The sequence below is a fragment of the Chenopodium album genome, chromosome 22, assembly GCF_948465745.1.
Source record: "Chenopodium album chromosome 22, dcCheAlbu1.1, whole genome shotgun sequence".
NCBI lineage: Eukaryota > Viridiplantae > Streptophyta > Magnoliopsida > Caryophyllales > Amaranthaceae > Chenopodium > Chenopodium album.
In genome coordinates this window covers 31,303,724-31,324,747 of record NC_137855.1, presented here as the reverse complement: position 1 = coordinate 31,324,747, position 21,024 = coordinate 31,303,724, and the positions used below count along the sequence as shown (strand labels likewise).

Genomic DNA, 21,024 nt, shown 5'->3' with positions numbered 1-21,024 from the left:
TGGATACATGTGTGTAAGTGTAACCATGTACGAAGTATAAGAGATTTAATACCCCTGTCGCAAATTAACTTATTGTTACTCTACCTCATATATACCAAGTGTTGGCTAGTTTGCCACTTTATAGTCGTATGAATACGCGTGTGTATCCACATGAGATGTCATACTTTTTCTTGCGATATAAATTATTGTTAATCTACCTCATATAGTCATATATATACTACGTAGCAAAATTTTGCCTCTATTATTATTGATTTCATATGAATATGAGTGTGTATTCAATGTATCCTCAAGATACTATATACCTTTGCCACGATATAAATTATTGTTAATCTACCTCATGCTACGGGCAAAACTATGCCGCTTTGATTGTATTCATATGAATAAGGCATGGAAGACGGATTTTTTCAGGATCAATTGTTTTCAACTCTGAGGCTTGTCGTTCAAAGAATGTTGCTCCATAACATGAGTAAAATGGTGCATTTACTTTCTCTGTTACTTAGATGCCAATCAAAAGAATAGGTTTACCATTTAGCCAACAAGATAAAGTACTAATTTATTGACCTCCTTACCAACCAACCATTGTATTTGAATTCCAAATATTTGCAATATTTGGTTACTCATTTTCAGGGTGAGTACATTGTACTTGACTGATGAACTACATTAATGCTTTAAAATTGAAAGCATTGCATATTTGTACAATTCAGTCAATTAATCATCAATCACTTTCAATATTGCTGGAAAATAAAATGTTACTGATTAGTAGTTCAATTATTTTGTTACTCCCTCCGTCCCTAAATTACATTCCTCTTTGAAAATTTACACGGGAATTAAGGAGGGAAGAATAAGACAAATAACAATAATTAGATAATGCAATGGGAAGTACAAAGATAGAATAGTTAATACTCATGACATGTCATCAATCCTTTGCTAAAAAAAAGGACCAATCACATGCTCCTAATTGAAAATTTTTAACCAATCACATTCATTGTAATTTGGCACAAGGATTATAAGTGAGATTAGGTAAGGATGAGTGAGAAAGCATTAAATATAAAACAGAAAAAGAGAGTTGATTTACTAAAAAAAACTTACCAAAAATAGAAAGGAGGAATGTAATTTTGGAATATCAAAAATAGAAAGGAAGAATGTAATTTAGGGGCGGAGGGAGTAGTATTATTTGTGGTATCAATTGATACAAAACATAATAATGTTGCGGAGTACTCTGATTTATTTTCTTATACTATACTCTCTCCGTTTCACATTTATCTTCGTTTTTTTTTTTTAACTATGTAGGTTTCTCAATGTAAATCTTTGGCCATAATTAATTGTGACATTAGAAAAATCTAATACTATTTGACAAGAAATTCAATTTAGTTGATTGAAAAATCTTTGTGTTCAAGGTAATAAGCTCTACTATTAAAACAAAATCGTTACCAAAATTTCAGATTATATCATCAAATTTTAAGTGAATCAAACAATCATTTGATTTTCAATAACAGAAATCTTGTCTGATTGGAACAATAATTTGGATATACTTTGGAAGACAATACCAAATGGGCTTCCATGTACCAAACATTCAAACAATCTTGATTGATACTTGTAATAAAGTATTTTTAAAATAACTTGTAACCAAAAAAAAAAAAAAAAAAAAAAAAAAAAAAGGCAATTCTAAAATAAACTATTCCCTCTAATTTATGTGGACTGTGGAGTAATATATATAGTGCATGTATCTAATTTCCCAAAATGTTATGAATGTTTTTGATAATTTTATTTTTGCTTTACATAATTATACTATAGCTTTTTCATATAAAATACCCTTACATTTCTAAAACGGATTTTGCCCATGAGTTATTTTTTTATTCACCATATACCCATGAAAATTTTCAAATTAATCATATACACTTGAGCTTTACAAAAATATCACCAGATGCCCAAATGACTAACGGACGTTCACTCCGTTAGTCATTAAGGGGTAGATTTGCCACGTGGCAACCTATGATTGCCTAACATTTATATTAATTAATTTTTTACATAATTATATTTTATTAATTATCAATAAATAAATAAAAAAAAATAAACCCACCTACCATAGCCTAGCCCCGCTGGTGCGGATGCTGCCTGAAACCCCACGCCGGCGATAGCCCAAACGCGACACCCCCACCTACCGGTCCCCCTTTGCTTCCCCTGAACCACCCATTCCCCAATCCCTAAAACACCTTCCTCTCTCCCTCAAAAACCCCTCCCTTTCCCACCGCCAGCGTCCACACTCTCATCCCCTAAACCATCTCACCGAAACCCCAAAATAAAAAAAATAAAAAAACCCCAAAACCAAAATCCTAGATTTTGATATTTAGGGTTTCGAATTTTCGATTTTGGGCTTTTCGTGGGAGGGAAAGGATTAAAGAATGGTTGTGAGTGGTGGTCAGCGTCGATGGGGAAAGGACCAGGGCTGCTGGGGTCTGTTGATTCCAGCACTAGAGCGGGGAGGGGTTGGGGTTCGCTAAAGAAGAGAGAAAGCTTTACATTTAGGGGTCTCAAGGAGGGGTGAGGATGTTAGGGAGAGTTCGTCGGCGGGGAACGGGCTAGTCGGTGTCGGCGACGCTGGCAAGGGGCTGGCTGGTGCCGGCGACGTTGGCTAGCTGGTGGGTTAGAGGTGGTGGATAGGTTTTTTTTTTTTTGAAATTTTTTTAACAAAGTTTTTTTCTTAAATTTTTTATAATTAATGAAATAATTAAAAAAAAATAACCAATCAGGTGCTGTCACGTGGCATAATTAGCCCTAATGACTAACGGAGTTAACCACCGTCAGTCTTTAAGGGCATTTGGTGACATCCATGTAAAACTCGTGAGTATATGGTGAATTTGAAATTTTCCATGGATATATGGTGAACAAAAATATAACTCGGGGGCATTTGGTGAAAAATCCATTTCTAAAATTTCTAAGGTGCACTATATGCATGGTACACCCGAAAGAACACTACACGTCTACAAATGCGTATAAAGAACACGGGTAAAAAACGCAAGCTTGATCATTATCTTTGAGTTGATCATTCTTTGGGTATGGATTGTATGTTCTTCACATTATAAAGTTTGTTCCTTAATATATGCCTACCTTATATCCATCCATATACCTTATAAAAAGTACAAAATTACTCTTATGAATAGTGTAATGCCAATTATACCCTTCAAAATGTGTATTTACATACGTACTTAGTAATATGTACATGTTACTTTTAATGAATAGTGTTTGAACAATTATACCCTTTAAAATATTTATGTACTTTTATGCTTTTATATATGTTAGTTGTCTTGGACATTTTTATGTACTTTTATGCTTTTATATATGTTAATTGTCTTGGACATTTATACCACATAAATATAGTTGTTTACATATTTTCACTTAGGGTCTGTTCACATTTACTAAATTGAGTTGAACTGAACTGAACTGATTGGAGCTGAACTAACTGAACTGAATATTTTATGAGAGAAGGAAATTAGGAACTGAATTGAATTGAACTGAATTGAACTGATTGAAACTGAACTAAACTGAACTGATTGGAGCTGAACTAAACTGAACTAAACTTATGCTGAAGTGAACATGCCCTTATTGTTAATTTAACTAAATTTGTGAATTACTCCGTAAAGGCCAAACCGAAAGATCTTCTACATATGTCTAGCTATAACGCGCGTGTTAGCTGCCCTAGTGGAGATAAACAAGGTTCTTTGGATTTCAATAATAAAAATTACTCTCTCGATTTTTAAATACTTGATCTACTTCTCCATACACAGTTTTAATAGAAATTGGAGAAATTAATAAAATATGGAAGTAGTAGAGTAGGTGAAAAAATAAAAAATTATAAAAAGCAAAAGTAATTAAAAGAATTAAAGGAAAGAGAGCATGAAATTAATAAAATACTACGTATAATTTATATTGAGTCCACTAGTTGAACTCAGGGCCTGTTCATATTTACTAAACTGAGCTGAACTGAATTGATCGGAGCTGAACTGAACTGAATAATTGGAGCTAAACTGAACTGAAATGAATATTTTATGAGAGAAGGAAATTAAGTGCTAAACTAAACTTAACTGATTAGAGCTGAACTGAACTAAACTGAAATTAAGCTGAAGTGGACAAACCCTAAATATTGTAAAAGTTTTTCAAATAAGAAAATGAAACAAATATTTAAAAATGACCGGAAGTGAAAAATAAAGCAAGTACTCCCTCCGTTTTTTTTATATGCATCACTTTCTATTTAGGGGTGTTTTTTTTTTATAAATACATCACTTCTATATTTAGTAACTTTATACTATATTTTATTATTTCTCTCTCTTCTCAAATACCCCACCCAAAATATTTTATCATATCACTATCTTTTATAGTCTCCACTTATATAATTAAATAAATCAATCTCTCACATACTATCTATCTCATGACCCACATAATACTTTTATCAAAATAAATTAATCATCCAGTTGCCCCACTTGCACAATGTAATATTGAATCAAATAACTTTCCTAAAACTCCGTATAAATGCAAGTGATGCATTTAAAAAAAAAAAAAAACAAAAGTATTTAAAAAACAGAGGGATTAATACTACTAGTAAGCTCATGTTAGTTGATTCTTTTATATTTTTTTAGGTATTATACTTTTTTTTTAAAAAAAAAAAAAAAAAAAGAGGTACTTGTATTATATATACTCCCTCCGTCCCTAAATTACATCCCTACTTCCCTCTATTATGTGAGAAATAAATGCTAGAAATAGAAATGTAATTTAGGGACGGAGGGAGTATCTTATTATTTTGTTATTTTCTTTATCCCTTAATAATTATTCATACTTGAGGACATTGGCTTGGCAAAGGTGCCTAAAATAAATGTATAAAATAAAGTATGTTGCGAATACATAAAGCATTGCCCATAAAAAACAGAGCGTTCAGATAACAACAAACCGGCTGATACCTACACAAACAAAATTTTCAAACCTTCCCTAATCCCCTCAACATTATATTCAAATCAAGCAGTACTACTAGAATTTAATTGCACCACAAATAAGAAGCACAACACACAGGGAAGCACAATTTTGATTCGAGCAAACCCAACAGTGTAGAGCACAATTGGTTTAGCCTATATGCAATTGTCTTCCTCTCAACTGGATATGCTTGAACATTGCCCTTCCTCAGATAACTTCACATGGTACGGACAGGATGGCATCACATCAAAACTTCAGCTAACTCCTACGTGATTGCAATCCCCAGGATTAAGCTCATCGCCTTCTCATTCCTCGTCCACGACCGCCGAATCCACCTGCACCTCGTCCTCTACCTCCCATAGCAGCAGCATCACCTTGAGCACTCTCTGACTGCATTACACGAAGAAAAAGAAAATCACTTAATACTGTCCCACAATAATCTGGGTCCTCAAAAGTTAAAACACCTTCCCTCCTAAAATTGACAAGGCCCCTTGATGTGGGGACGTCAACATCAAAGCCTGGCACTACACTAACGTACGAAGCAGCTGGGCAAGAGCTGTAGCTAGGTAGGACAAAGAACCAGTCATTTTCCCCAAGTGAGAACAGTGCATGTGTAGATTGAAGTGGATTTGTGCTACTAATTAAGTGCTCGAAATATCAACAAGACATGTTGAGTTGTTGATGATAATAATAATAATTAATACAATGAATAATCAATCATCAAAATATTAAACAGCAAACCAGTAGAGGCACCAATATCATGATTTTGTACCTTGGGATTCTTCACTGTCTCATCAACACTCAAGACGAGACAGGCTGCCTCTGTAGCCGCATTAATTGCATTAATCTGGAACAGCATAATGTTAGCACAATAAAAAGAAAAACAATTTGCTTTGTCAAGCACAAACAGAAACAATACATACTTTAACAACTGCTGGCTCCCAAACAAAATTGGCAAAGGAATCAGCTATGCCTCCAGTGTTAATGTCCACCCCATAATTAGCACCCTCCCCTACAAATAAACAGTATAGATTAAGCTACTATTCAACAATTTAGCAGACTTGATCTTTTTGAGATATTATAGGGTCAAACCATCAAACATAGATATAGAAGCAACAGTACCAGAGGGAAGTGCATGCTTCTGTCTCAATTTGTTCAGCACATCTGTCGCATCAAATCCAGCATTGTCACAAAGTTGTCTCGGAATTACCTGATATAAGGAGAAAATGCATGTAAAGGGAGAAGTATTCTAAATTATAAGCAACCAGATTTAAGAAAATAAAATTTATTTTAAGAAAAGGTAAAGGAAGATGGTAAAAGGTTTCAACATCTTTTACGAATATACTTCCTCTGTCCTTCATGTTTGAAACAACTGAGTTAGCACGAAGATTAAGGAAGAACTAAAAAGGGGTAGGGTGATCCAGCTTTACCCATGTGATTATAAGAAAAGAGATGAGAGAAAAGTTAATAGAATAGGGCAAAGTTATAAATTCAAATGTAAAATGTCTCCCAGAAGAGAATTTTTGCAATAGATGAGAAATTTCTACAAAAGGCAATCGTTGCAATAATTCAAGGAAGTATAGAAAAAGAAGAGGAAAAATTTATGGCACATCCAGAACTAATATCTATAGCAAGTTAGCAACACAATAATGCAATAATGAGAAGCAAGAAACGAATGGAGCTGCAAAGTCTCCAATGCAGGTCATGCCTCTATGGAAAGAAAAAAAAAAAAAAAAAAAAAATCTATATAGGAAATAAGCTTTTCAAAGCGATTAGAACAGAAGCAAGATCAGGACAAACCTCCAAAGCTTTGGCATAAGAGTTTATGAAAAGCTGAGATTTTCCTGCTATAGTCCTGGCATGCTGCCTTAGGTGTCGGCTTATTTCCATCTAGAAAAATTAAATCCCAAGTCAGCACAGAAAATGATACTAGACTACAGCAGAATTAACTCTCTTGTAATATCACATACATCTATGGCCCCACCACCAGCAACCACTGTAGAGTTCTTAACAGCTCTTCTAACTATCATAATAGCATCGTGCAGGCTGCGCTCAGCTTCTTCAATGAACTGAAGTGGCACAAGCAATTAATATCAACACAAATAAGAGAACGTAGCAAAATTAAACAGCATACTAGGCAGTCCACCACTCACCTGATCAGCTCCGCCACGAAGAACAATGGTGGCTGTATGACCAGAAGGACATCCACTGAAAATATTGAACCTCTCATTTCCAACTTGCTTCTCCTCAAATATCTCACATGTTCCAAGAACCTTTTCAAAGTCCAAGGTTACTCAGTATACAAACAATTTTAAATCTCTTTTATATGCTAATGGAAGCAAACAAACTAATCACACCTCATCAATTATATTGTTGACTGATGTTTGGACAGTTCCACCAGTTGCAGCAGCAACACGTTGTAGATCTTCCTCAGCAACACGGCCAGCACAGAATATATCTCTATCCGCAAAATACTACATACAAGGAGAATTCAGCATGGCTGTGAGCAAATATTAAAATCAAACTGTAAAGCATTCAACTACAACATCACTCAAAATGAGTACATACCAACTAGGACACAGACAAAATATGAAATGGATACAGAAAATGGCAACAGCAAAGTAGTAAGATATAGATCCGATATAGTACAAATACAATTAAATTTTATTTTCCCCCTGGTAATCAATCTACATTTTAGATCGAATAAAGCACAAATTGGGTACTAAACTTTGGCATTTGTTGCAAATTGGTACTAAATTTCCATTGTCGCAAACTAGGTACTAAACTTTGTATTGAACCTGCCTGAGTTTATTAACTTTCCAGCAAGGTTACTACAGTTTTTTTTTTTTTAAAAAAAGGTAAATTATCCGCTTCCTCTGCAAAGGAGCAACAGGTACTTCAACAAGGAAAATGCCTGCTTAACACTATGTTTGGATAACAATAGTGAAGGGAAAGGGAAGGGGAGGAAAAAGGAGGTGAGGGGAGGGAGAAGGTGGTCTTTAATTTTCCTACCAAATCTCTCCAACAATGGAGGGATTTGGTTTATTAAAAGGGGAAGGAAAATGAATCCTCCCAATTCCCTCCCCATCCCTCCTTGCATAAGGTATCCAAACAAAGGATGGTGCATCCTTTCTTTTCTCTTCTCTTCCTTTCCTGTCCATTCCTCTCTATCCAAACATAGTGTAACTCTTGCTGTAAGAATGGTTGTCAACATTTTTTTCAACACCATATTAGAGTAGTAGCTTTCGTTTTGTTTACCAATCCATCTGACAATGCTACATTTCAATTCTGGCCAAAATTAGCTGCTACTATGGGCCTGTTGTCATTTACTGAGCTGAGTTGAACTGAATTGTATGTGAGAAAAGGGAATTAGGAACTGAACTGAACTAAGCTGAGCTAAACATAACTGAAATTAAGCAAAAGAGAACAGGCCCTATATAATGATTTTAGGATGCCTATGATGCACTTACTACTTACAACTAAGTGTGCTAAATAGGCATTATTTATACTTGATACATGTAACAGATTTGCACTATCTTCTCCTGCAGTCCCTATTACTACTAAAAAAATGCCAATTAACAATAAGGTTAGAAATAGCCATTAACAACGGTTGTCAACTGCTGTAGATGCAAGCGATGTACAAGGGAACATTCTATAACAGATGGGAGGAATCATGTCACTTGTTTCAATTTTCTTTCCTACATGACCACTATCTTCCCTTACTTATATAATTAGTGACAAAACTTAGCAACTTAGTATAATCGTTTCAGCCTATGTCTTAAATGCTTTAGTTAACTGGCTACAACTGGTCAACAATGATCGGTACAAAGTTTAGTACCTAAATTGCAACATCACATAGTTGAATACTCAATCTGCAACAAATGCCAAAGTTTAGTACCCAACTTTGTGCTTTACTCAATTTAAATCTATCAGAAAATGTTTCTAAATATAAATAATAAGAAAATGGCAAAAGCAAATTTAGCACGTACCCTATTGCCAAATCCATAAAAATAGTTACAATGTGCTTGGAACCCAGAAATATAATGAGAGATGCTCCGCTCCACAATAAAGAAAGATGGCAAATTTTAAAAAAATCACCAGGAAATTATTACAAAGTCGAAATTATAATAATAGACAGATGAGCAAGGGACTTTTTATGTATTCAATCCATTGGAAAACGTACTACATAGCAACAAATCTATGAAAGAAAGACGTACCAAGTGACACTAGACACATTATAAACTATAGGAATGCAATGATCCAAACTAAATTTCATGAAAATAGTTTATACATAGGTTCAGATGTATGCAATCCAACCCTTGCTAGTAAAAGGCTATTTTAGAGGATATATCCAATCGACAAATCACTCACATAAAAACATTAATTATAGACAAAAAAAAAATGTACGTTACAAATTTATAAACAAGTTTAATTGACTACAACTTAGAAAGTAGCTAACAATGATAACCATGTGATGAAAAAGTAGACTACTTAAGAATGTTAGGAAGTGACATTACAAACAGCAATAGCAAAAATACAAATGTATAAATTTAAATATCGGTGAGTTAAAATAAAATAGAATATGTAAAAGTACAAAGTAATCCCTATCACAACATAAGAAAAAGAGGGAGAAGGAAAGGATGGGAGATGATACACAACATTCACCTCTTGTGATCATGCCACTCTTTCTTTACAAAAAGTCATGCCTTCTATAAGCTCTAAGTAGGGTAAGTCCTACCACATCATCATTGATTATTCTTAGGTCTACCTCTTCTTAACATCAAAATGCCTGCTCCGTCTAACTTATTACAAATACATGTCACCTCCCAAGTTATCTCTTATTGTTCCATTGTTATGCTATCTTTTCTAGTATGATTGTACCTCCAAGTATTTCATCTTCACCACCAAGTAAATGCAATATTGAGTTCTCTTGACCAGTTACAACTTAACCCTATTATGAGTAATTTAATAGCTATACAATATTATTTGCGCCTAAATTTATTTTGTCACCAATCACCTTATAAAATATTGATTATAACATATAGCTACACTAAACTAACGATGCAACTTACAATATCTTCACAATCCCACATTCTCAAGCATAATTAACCTTAAGCAATATAAAATTTAAAACCAATATCCATCTTAAATATTCATTGGCATCCCTCCTCCCTAGTTCGGCCCTTTTTAAAATTCTTTGCCTCTTAAGGCATCTTCCACAGTTCTTACATGACATATATTGTATTCACTTGTCACATAGGTCACATAGATGAAACCCAAACATGACAGGTTCCAATGGATTGCAACCTATGTTACATTGACACGGGTACGGGTATCCGATATTGGTACGGATCCGAGTGTCCGATACGTCATTTTCAAAAATTTAGGACACGGGGACACCGTCTTTACTTTGGACTTGGGTACGGATACGACAATAAAAGAAAAAAAAAATAGGATAATCATAGCAAGTCCCCATAAAAAAATTTGCAATTTTTATTTTAAATTAGACTGTATAATATACTCTGTATAGTAATACTATTTTTTTTTTTAACGAAAAGTAGTACTACTACTAGTCTACTACCTAAGTACCTAATATAATAGTCTAATACTGCCAAAACTCTTATTGATACTGCCAAATTTTAAAAGCATATGTTGAAATTTCTGTAAAAAGAGAGTGGAGTGTGGGTCCAATAAAAGACTCAACCATTCATTTTTTATTTCTCTCTCCTCTCTCCTCTCTCCTCTGTTGAGTGTTACTGTTCGCCATTTTTGAAGCTCTTCCCTGCTATTTTTGAAGCTCTTCCCTGCTATTTTTGAAGCTCCAAGACAACTATGCCATACCCGAGAGCCAAACGGAGTGTCCGGAACGGATTTCATACCCGGGTCCGTGTCGGGTCGTACTGACCCGGGTATGAGGCCAAAAATGGCGTGTCCGAGTAACATAGATTGCAACGAAAAAGGGATTCGAAACTTGTCTATCAAAACTTGAAAGAGTATTGCTCAATTTGGTCTTATTAAACCAGGTTATCAGGTAAACGCATTACAAGAAAAAGATAAATAAAAACATCAAAAGGAGTCCCCAAAAGTCAATACCTGTGTTGCTAGGTCTCCAATTGCCAACCGTGAAAGAACAATTTTAGCACCAGTCTGCACACATTTGTCTAATTTGTCATAGATAATATTCCATTCTGCATCAACAATTGACTGATATTGGGATGGATCTGAAAGCCTGCAGTAGAGAGGAGTGAGTATGAAGAAAGCAAATCAATACAATATATCAACATAAATCTATCAACCACATCTACCTTATCTCTGCATTTTCTTTCTCAGATTTCAGTTCCAACTCAATGTTCAACAGAAGTATCTTAGGTGAAACAAACTTCTTAGGCTGTTGTTCAAAACCAGCATAAGAAAACGTCTTCTTAAATGCTACACCATTGACAAGAAATGAATCTCGCATATTGCCTCCAGGTACCTACATGAAAACCCAGCCATATTAGCCCCATCCACTATCAAGGCACCCAGAAAATGTTAACAAGAATACATCTGAGCATATAAAAAGGGTCAAATATGTGTACATGTTCACACATGTATTTGTGTGTGATATATGTAAGAAAAAAGAATATAAGATCATTAAGCAGTATAGGAGCAAGTGATTGCTGAAATTTGTGAGTGGTTCCTTAAGGGATAAGGTGAGGGGAAGTGTAACTTCTAACAGAAGTCCAGAAGCTGGTCACATTTTTCTGAAGGGCAGCCTGTCATTGGCGCCCCTTCTTTCAAAATTCAAGGTCATTTCACTAAGTTCCTTCAGCATGGTTTCAAAACTCAGTTTTATTTAATCTTCCATCCAGACCACAGATTGATTTGATTCCCTGGCGTTGTATTAATCTGAATGTATAGAGGGGTACGGTAAGGTAATAGCAGCAATTACTTGTGCACTTCAAATCTCTTCCTTAGGCAATAAAACTCATGAAAGGAGCTAATAAAAATATTCAGGTTTTGCAAGATAGTCAAGTGGGCACTCCTACAGAATGAAGCAGTTGCTAGCATTCATACTATTGCATTTACTCAATAATATCTTTGTGGGTCAGTGGGTCTAGAGTAACAGTTGTTTAATCTGGAACAGACTTCAAATCAACAAGATCTAAATTGAGAAGTAGTCCACATTTGCATAATTAAATAACGCTTTATGAAACCCCATAGACCAAAACATTAAAGATTACAACATCCACTATAAAGCTACAGAGATGCTGGATGCACTATTTCACTTCACCATAAATCATATTCCTACTTGCAACTGCTGACCCAAAACAGACAATTTGCCTCCACAATAGCTCCAACAGACATAAAGACAAAATCACAAGCACACTAGCCATTTCTAGTTTGAATCTACAGTTCACAATAATAATTGTAAGTAATGAATGACCATAACCAAAAAACGACCTGGCTAGTTTGCATAAAAGCTTAAGAAATTCAATGATAACAGAAAAGAAAAATAAAGAAAACATCCAACACAAAAAGTAGACAACCAAACAGCATTATAGGTTAAATTAGGTCATTTTTCAAACTTATCAACACAACCCTCCAAAACCCAAACCTAAAATTATACACTCTCCTGGAGTTTTTTACAGACAGAAAAAACAATCAAATAATTACCTTTTTAATTCCAATCATGCTCAACCTGTCATCAACTCCAACAGCAAGAACCGCACCAACAACCATGTTTGCAAAGAAATCTTTTTCTCCGCCAATAAGCTTTGAGCTAAGTGTTGTTGCTGCACACTTCGCTAATAAGCCTTTCTTTTCTTCTAAACTCTTTCCTTCAATACTAACAGCCAAATCTTTAACCTTCTCAATAGCCTGCAAATATATTAAATTTCCAGAGAATATTAGTTTAAGTATTAGACTCATCATGTGACAACAAGAAGATTAAACTACAACAATAATGCCAAATCACGATGCAATACCAATTGGGAAGCAATTCGATAACTTCGAATCAAATTCTGTGGATGGACTCCATCTTCAACAAAAGGCTTTGCCTCCTTCAAAAATTCACCAGCTAGTAATACAACTGTTGTAGTACCATCGCCAACCTACAAATAACATGTTTATTAATTAATATATGTAAATAAATCATCCAAATTCACATAACCAGAGAATAATCCAACCATTTGATTGATTTATCAATATAACCAACAATTCATGTTATTATGTAACTGCATCTACCAAAAATGAAAAAGATTTTTTAACGCAAACTAAAAGTTGTGAATTCCACTTAAACTTAGTCAGGTACGGTTGAATAAATCAAACAATGCTCACTTCAAATAAATAACACCATGAGAAAATTGATGAAAAAGTTTCAAACAAGAACCATTATTTTAGAAAAATTAAATCCCAACCTACTTCCAAAATTATATACTAATCATCAAACTTGAATCAATGAAAAGTTTGCAAATTTCATTCCATCTACTTCCAAAACTTAAACAAGTCTAACTCCAGCTCAATTCAACTTGTACTAGTATAAATGCAAAGTATTTTAAACAAGGGTGTATCATAAAAACGTCGAAAAATGAAAAGAAAATGCCTAGAGTAATCAAAACACCAACCCCGAACCAAACCCTAATATCAACAATTATAACCCAAATAAACCCTAGTTCTAGAATAATCAAAACACCAACCCCAGCATCACTTTTATTAAATTAAAAAGCAACACTTCATCAGAATTAAATCAGTAATTTGTTAACATACTTCATTCATCCACTTCAATTAATTAAGCAATCAATCCAATCACTAAATCTAGCTAAATTAACACAAATTAGCAAAAATGCAACACATTTCAACAGCTAAAATCTCCATAACTTGGCAAAAAACTTAGAAAAATTAGTGAAAAGAAAAGGGGTACCTCAGAATCTTGAGAACGGGCGATATCGACGAGGATCTTAGCAGCAGGATGAATAATATCAAGAAGCTTCATAATAGTAGCACCATCATTAGAAATGGTGGTATTACCTTTATCGTCATGGATGAGTTTGTCCATACCACGAGGACCTAGAGTAGTGCGAACAACATCGGCGATTCCAGTGCAAGCGTTGATGTTGCTAATTAGCTGCGCTTTGCCTTGCGAAGTGTCAGTGCCTTCTTTGAGGAGTATGATCTGGGGCTGCATCATCGCCGCCATTGTTGGGGAGGAGAGAGAAAATGAGGGAACTAGGTTTTGCAGAGAGTGAAGAGGAGTGCGAGTGTATGGGAGAAAACGCAGGTTTTTTGGTTTTGTGTTTTTTGAAAAAGAAGGTGCCGGTTATTTCTAGATGGGAATTGGGGATTTGGGGGTGTTCAATTGCGTAACTAGTTTTTGGCGAGGGCTATATTCCGGGTCATGATACAGTTGAAGGTATTAATGTTTGTCAAAAGTTTTTTTTTTCGATTCAAAAGAGGTACACAGACCAAAAGAAAAAGAGAAACAGCAGAAAATAAAAAACTACAGCACTACTAGCACCCTAAAGACACCCTACGGAGGGACTAAGCGAGGCAAAGCCACGCCCCTAGTATCCTCATCTAACACACGACCAAACTCTACCGGAATCTCATTATTGAAAAATACTAATTGAGAGTCTTGAATGACTCCGCGGTTTGCCAAAAGTTATAGGGAAGGTATTAACCTTTCAAAAGTTGTAGATAAAGTACTCAACTGAAAATTAACATTCTACAACAGGTTACCCAAAGTTTAAAAAAAAAAAAAAAAAAAAAAAAAAAAAAAATTAAATTTCTGACTAAAATTCAGAAGGTACTGATGTTTGCTCCATTTTTCCAATCAAAAAAACCTTATAATCTTCTTCCAAAACTTTCAACACTCAATTATGGATTCCCCACAATTCTAAAATACCCCATCAAATCAAAATCATCAATAAAATAAGCTCAAACCAATTCATCAGTGGTGAATTCATCAATAATGGATTTATTCTTTCAACGCTCATTAGATAATTTAATCAAGGAATTCGACTTCTTCCCCATAATCATAAACACCCCTTTCATCTTTCGTCTCAAAAGCCATTAAAGAAATTCGTCGCGAAATTAAATCAATGGACCCACAAATGAAATCCACTGCACTTCTCAAATTAACTTATCTTCATTTAATTTATGGGTTTGAAATTTCTTGGGATGCTTTTCATATAGTAGAAGTAATCAGTTACCCTCAATTCAATCTCAAAAGAATCTCAGTAGAAGTAATTAGTTACCAATCAATTCAGGAATGTTAGAATTTCAATTAAAAATAAATTAATTAATTAATTAATTGTTTCTTCTAATTTTTTTTTATTTGTTGCTTCTAAATTGAAGGTTTTCTAAGGAGAGAGAAATAGAGGAATCGAAGGATTTTTGTTGCAGTAATGGAGGAGAGAGAAAGTTGAGAGTTGGTGGATGGTGATGAAGGAAATGAAGCTTTTTTTTTTAAAGGAATATAAAAGAGGGAAACCAGTTGGAGCAAGTTACCACTTGGAGTTTTACCTGTTGTAATAAGTTGAGTACTCTAAATGCAACTTCTCAAACTTAAGTACCTTCTTTGCAATTTTTCCCAAACTTTAGTACCTTCAATTATATATAACTCGTAAGTAACATTACTATTGTAGGACATGTTCGCTTCAACTTGAATCATGTACTCCCTTTGTTTTTAAATACTTGCTCCATTTCTCCATGCGCGGAGTTTTAGGAGAAATTGGAGAAAGTAATAAAAATATGGAGGTAGTGGAGTTGGTGGAAGAATAAAAAAATGTAAAAAAAAAAACAAAAGTAGTGGAGAGAATTAGAGGAGAGAGAGTTTATATTGGATCCACTAGGTGAGAGAAAGGAATTAAAGATTGTAAAAGCTTTCCAAATAAGGAAATGGAGAAAGTATTTTAAAACGGCTGAAAAAGGAAAGTGGAGCAAGTATTTAAAAACGGAGGGAGTACTTATTACTTACTCAATCCGTTTTTAAATACTTGCTTTATTTCTTCAAACGCGGAGTTTTAGGAGAAATTGGAGAAAGTAATAAAATGTAAAGGTAGTGGGGTATTTGAGAGAATAAAAAATTGTAAAAAGCAAAAGTAGTGGAAGAATAAGAGGAAAGAGAATATTATGTGGGGTCCACTAGCTGTGAGAAATGAATTAAATTATTGTTAAAGCTTTCCAAAAAAAGGAAATGGAGCAAGTATTTAAAAACGGCCGAAAATAGAAAGTGGAGCAAGTATTTAAAAACGGAGGGAGTATTGTTTAGTAAATTAAGATAAGAGCAGACTAGATCAGAAACATTCAAGATCAAAACTATTAACAAAAATTATGAAAATTGCATATTTCAAAAGTTCAGAATGAGACGAATCTAACAAGAGCCATTTTGATGATGTTTTTCTTTATAGATTATTATTAAAATGCGGTCAAAGTTAATCAAATTATTAAATCAGATAAGGTAATAAAAAAAATTCAGATCAGATCTTATGAAAATCAGATCAAATCTTCTTATTTTAGGTGAAGAGAACAAGTCCTTAGAGGAGAATTCTAGGGGCGTGGCTATACCACGTTTAGTCCCTCCGTAGGTTGTTTTTAATGTTTTTAGTTTAGCTTTTTTTCTTTTGCTTTCTTGCCTCTTTTGATTCAAAACAATAAAATGGGTTGTTAAACGTCGCTCCCATTTTACATATTATCGCTCGCATTTTTATAAGGACTTTCCTTTTTTACCCCTATCATATAAATACGGGATTTCCACTCAACGACTCACATATTTCACTCTCTAACCTCATTCACTCTCATTTTATCTCTCTAAAAATTTAGAAAATTAAAATCTGAAAATTAAAAAAAAAAAAACAAAAAAACAAAAATCAAAACAAAACAACCACCGCCAACAACCACCTACAACCACCACATGAAGAACGAGGCAAAGGGATGGCTGAACCGAGGCAAATTAGGGTGACCTATGGCGGCGGTGGTGTTGGCGGCGGCGACGAACAGGTAACCCTCAAATAAAAAAATAAAAATAAAAAAAACAGAAGTGGGACTTCCGCCCAGAAATTCTGAAAGGACCTTAAAGGATCCGCCTGGAATTTCCATATCCTCCTTATCCTCCTGAAATTTCCGGAAAACCCAAGGAGGATCTGGAAATTCCAAGCGGATCCTCCAAGGTTCTTCCGGAAATTTTGGGCGGAAGTCCCGATTTCTAATTTTTTAATTTTTTTTCGTGAATAATTATTATTTATATTATTATTATTGTTATTGTTATTACTGTTATTTTTATATTTATGATTTTTATGTTGATTGGTTTTATTATTATTGTTACTATTATTATTGTTATTATTATTATTGTTGTTGTTGTTGTTGTTGTTGTTGTTGTTGTTGTTGTTCTTAGTAGCATGATTTTTGTAATTATGATTGTTGTTGTTGTTATTGTGATTATTATGTTATTAGTACATTATTTGTAATGTTATTGTTATTATTAGTAATAGAATTATTATTATTATTGTTGTTGTTGTTGTTGTTTCGATGATTTTTATTATGATTATTTTTATTATTGTTGTTATTATTATTAGTAGTAGTAGTATGTTATTGTTAGTATGATTTTTGTGATTATGATTATTGTTGTTGTTATTGTGATTATTATGCTATTAGTATATTTTAAAATTTGTGGTTGGTATGATTATTTTTCTGAGTATGATTATTGTTGTTGTTATTATTATTATTTTTGTTAATGGTGTTGGTATGAAATTAATTTATTTGAATATTATTTTTTGTAGTCCAACTTTAAGCAAGTAGTATATTTTGTAATTACTACTGATATTTGATGTTGTACTTATTTAATGTAAATAGAGGGTTTTGGTGCTCGTCATGCAATATCACGACGTTTGAATAAGCCTGTTAGGAGACAGTCATGTCGTTCGGTAATGACCGGGTCACCGATTCAGCACGAGCAGCAATATGGGTCTACTAGTGGTTGGTCGGGAGACCAACATGTAGGAAGTAGTTGGCCCATGTATTCGCCAGGTGGACTACCTACATCTGACGAGGAGGACGAAGACTCAGCTAGTCATGCTGGTGACCGGGATGAAGAATCGGACCCTCAGGATTATCATATGGTATATAGGGGTCAGCATGGGAGATTTGTTGGTAGTCAATTGAGTCAGCCTACTACCAGCTTGGCAGAGACATGGTTAGTGTAGGAGCCGATGCCAGGTGGTCCAGAGGATGGGGCTGTTATCCCTAGTTTTGCTGGTCACGTGGCACGATATATATGAGTCGAGCAGGATCAAAGTGTTTTGCGGTGTTTGAGTAGTCAAAGTTGTGTTCTGAGTTGGTAAAGTGGCAAGGTCGTCAATCAGTGGAGAACCTCAAGTTGATTGATGCCAGTTGGTTATCTCACTTACCCGGGCTTATGTTTAAAAAACTTGATTGGCCGTTGATTTCTGCTTTTGTTGAGAGATGACAACCAGATACAAACACAATTCATATGTCATTTGGGGAGATCACGATCACGTTGCACGATGTGTACAACATTCTTGGGCTGCGTGTCCATGGTAAGATGGTCACCACTACACCTAGCACGGACGTCTTACAAAACGCGTGCTCAGTTACCGTGGAAGGCATGGAAATGACTCCGGATGATTTGTGTGAGATTTGCGGCACAAAGACAATTTGGCAGGGTAGTGGGGTGTTAACTGATAAGATTATTGACTCGACTTTGGAGGCTTAGAGGTAGTTTAGTGTACATTATACATTATACTGCGTACTTGTGGTTAGTGCTTGGAGGTTCACTGTTTAAAGACAAGAGTGGTAACCGTACGCATCCTTCCTTCCTGCACGAGCTATGTCTTGGAGATGTCCCTATTAACGAGTACTCTTGGGGCGCAGCTACACTAGCTTACTTGTATTGGGAATTAGGTTCGGCATCATGGAAAGATGCTGATTAGATCGCTGGTTGTCTCACGCTTATGCAAGCATGGATTTACGAGTACTTTCCGTGCTTTCAGCCTCAACAGGGTACCTTGACGAGGGACCTTAATATCCCTCGTGCGTCTGCTTGGGATGTTGGAGCGAGATGTTCTAGCAAGAAGTTGGAGCACCTATTATCCTTCGTACTAGACTTGATGTGCTGACCACCTTGAGGTTAACTGGCTACCGTACGAAGTTGATCCTACACTAAAAGTGTCGTCCACTTTATTCATTGGTTGCATCCAGTACCGTAACATCATTGAGTTGTACATGCTTGATCGAGTGGTTCGACAGCTTGGATTCGTGCAAGGCATTCCTAGTAGCATTATCAGGCCAGAGAAGGCCAAGAGGCTGACTAACTTAACGATGTACCGGGTAGACTTTGGCATTGAGATGACATCTGTGATGTGGAGGAGGTTTGTCCCTGGTGAATCTTTTAGTGTAGTTTTAGGTGCCCTCACCAGAATTAGTGCTGGAGCTCCTACGGTTGCGCCTGGTTATATGCAGTGGCTGTACAGATTTTCTCACCCTCGTGTATCTCCAGGTTCAAGAGTAACAAGCAATCTACCTGAGAGAACTAACACGGATTATGTAAGTTTTTCTGTTTATTATACTATTAATTAGACTTTTAATAATTGTTGTGTATATAATATGTTGTTGTCTGATTTGCAGTGGATGAGTCGTTCCATGGAGATTCACCAAAGAGCACTGGGTGAGTATCCTCACATGTTGCGTGAAACTAGGACAATGACTGAGCAGCTTGTATTTGATTGGAAGTCAAAGATGGGGCTGTAGTTTACTCTGTATTAGTAGTAGTGGTTGCATTTTTTATTACTTGTTTGAACTGTTTTATATTTCTTTTTTATTCGACATGTAATTTATGAACTGGACACTTTTAGTTTTTTTTTTTTTTTTTTTTTTTTTTTTTTTTTTTTATTGCGTGTAATGTAAGATCTTAACTAACTTAGTGAAAGTGCATTAAAAATTACATTAATAATTACATATAGCTACAGCTGTTCAAACTTAGTGAAAGTACATTACAAACTACCTAACTAATGCATCCCACATGTTCCTTCTAACTTCATATTGTTGATCCCATCCATCAGCACTAGCCTCGTGGTGCTCAGTCCACCGACTGGTGATTAGCGGAAGGGGTGGCTTAGGCGTAAGGTCAAGACGGATGAAATGTGACCCACTAACTGTAGCAATCACGAACTCTCGACTCGGTGTCCGAACCCCGCTTCGTGCCCTCAGCGGTAACACTATGATGCATGGATAGTAGCTAGTTGGTACCAGGCCAACACCTAGACAAATTACCCTTGCGTTGAACCAAGTAGCAATTGGAAATAAATCTTGAATTTTTACCATCCAATGTCGCTGCCCAACAGCCCCACCATCCCATCGAATACGCTCTATGTTCATCTGTAGTTGTCCAATCCCGTAAATTCATTCGTACAGCTCAGGATGACCGGCGATCTCGTTCGATATTATTTCCTTAGCGTCAAACTACTGCGCCTGATCACCAAAGAAGAAGTCAGCCACACAACAAAAACCACAGTTCCCATCACCAATGACATCCTTCCACGACGTGATGTACAGCAACATCGGACCCGGAAGCTGGTTCAAATACCTGCAATGACTAATGTCACACGGATTTGCTGCACAAAATTAAAAATCAAATATTAGTGAATCTACAAGATGAAATACATTTAATTATTAGAATAATAGTTGTTTAATAGTACCTGTTTCTGTAGACACCAAATTTTGATCCTTATTTTCCATACTTTCTTTTTTTACTTTCAATTAACTAACAAATTTTGTGTAATTTCATAATTATAATAACAAATTTAATTTTGCTAACAAGAACTGCAATAATTAGACATAAGAGACAAATTCAAGTAGTGTTTATTTATAATTTTGGAGTATACAAAACCCTTATAATTTGTACTCCTAATTTACAAACAAAACACGAGGTTAATTTGAAGCACAACTCGAACCTTGTACACTCCGTGCCGAAAACTTCAAGTCGTCATTTATTCATGATTATGAAAATCATTAACGCCATTAGCAGCGCCACTAACGCCATAATCAAAGCTAAATATAAATTTAGCA

General features: G+C 35.1%; 2 protein-coding genes across 2 annotated transcripts; both read right to left on the bottom strand.

Annotated features, from left to right (window-relative positions):
• Positions 1–4,848: 4,848 nt before the first annotated feature.
• On the bottom strand, positions 4,849–14,318 carry LOC145603684 (T-complex protein 1 subunit eta-like). The gene is made up of 13 exons (XM_081659638.1): positions 13,865–14,318; positions 12,930–13,055; positions 12,619–12,822; positions 11,268–11,437; positions 11,056–11,191; positions 7,320–7,436; positions 7,116–7,235; positions 6,933–7,031; positions 6,763–6,852; positions 6,085–6,172; positions 5,886–5,974; positions 5,735–5,809; positions 4,849–5,352 (listed from the first exon to the last, which is right to left on the bottom strand). The coding sequence occupies exons 1-13, from the start codon at positions 14,138–14,140 to the stop codon at positions 5,257–5,259; spliced, it is 1,686 nt and encodes a 561-aa protein (XP_081515764.1). The 5' UTR covers positions 14,141–14,318; the 3' UTR covers positions 4,849–5,256.
• A 5,638-nt stretch (positions 14,319–19,956) lies between these two features.
• On the bottom strand, positions 19,957–20,694 carry LOC145604184 (uncharacterized). The gene is made up of 3 exons (XM_081660127.1): positions 20,655–20,694; positions 20,428–20,570; positions 19,957–20,334 (listed from the first exon to the last, which is right to left on the bottom strand). The coding sequence occupies exons 1-3, from the start codon at positions 20,692–20,694 to the stop codon at positions 19,957–19,959; spliced, it is 561 nt and encodes a 186-aa protein (XP_081516253.1).
• Positions 20,695–21,024: the final 330 nt, after the last annotated feature.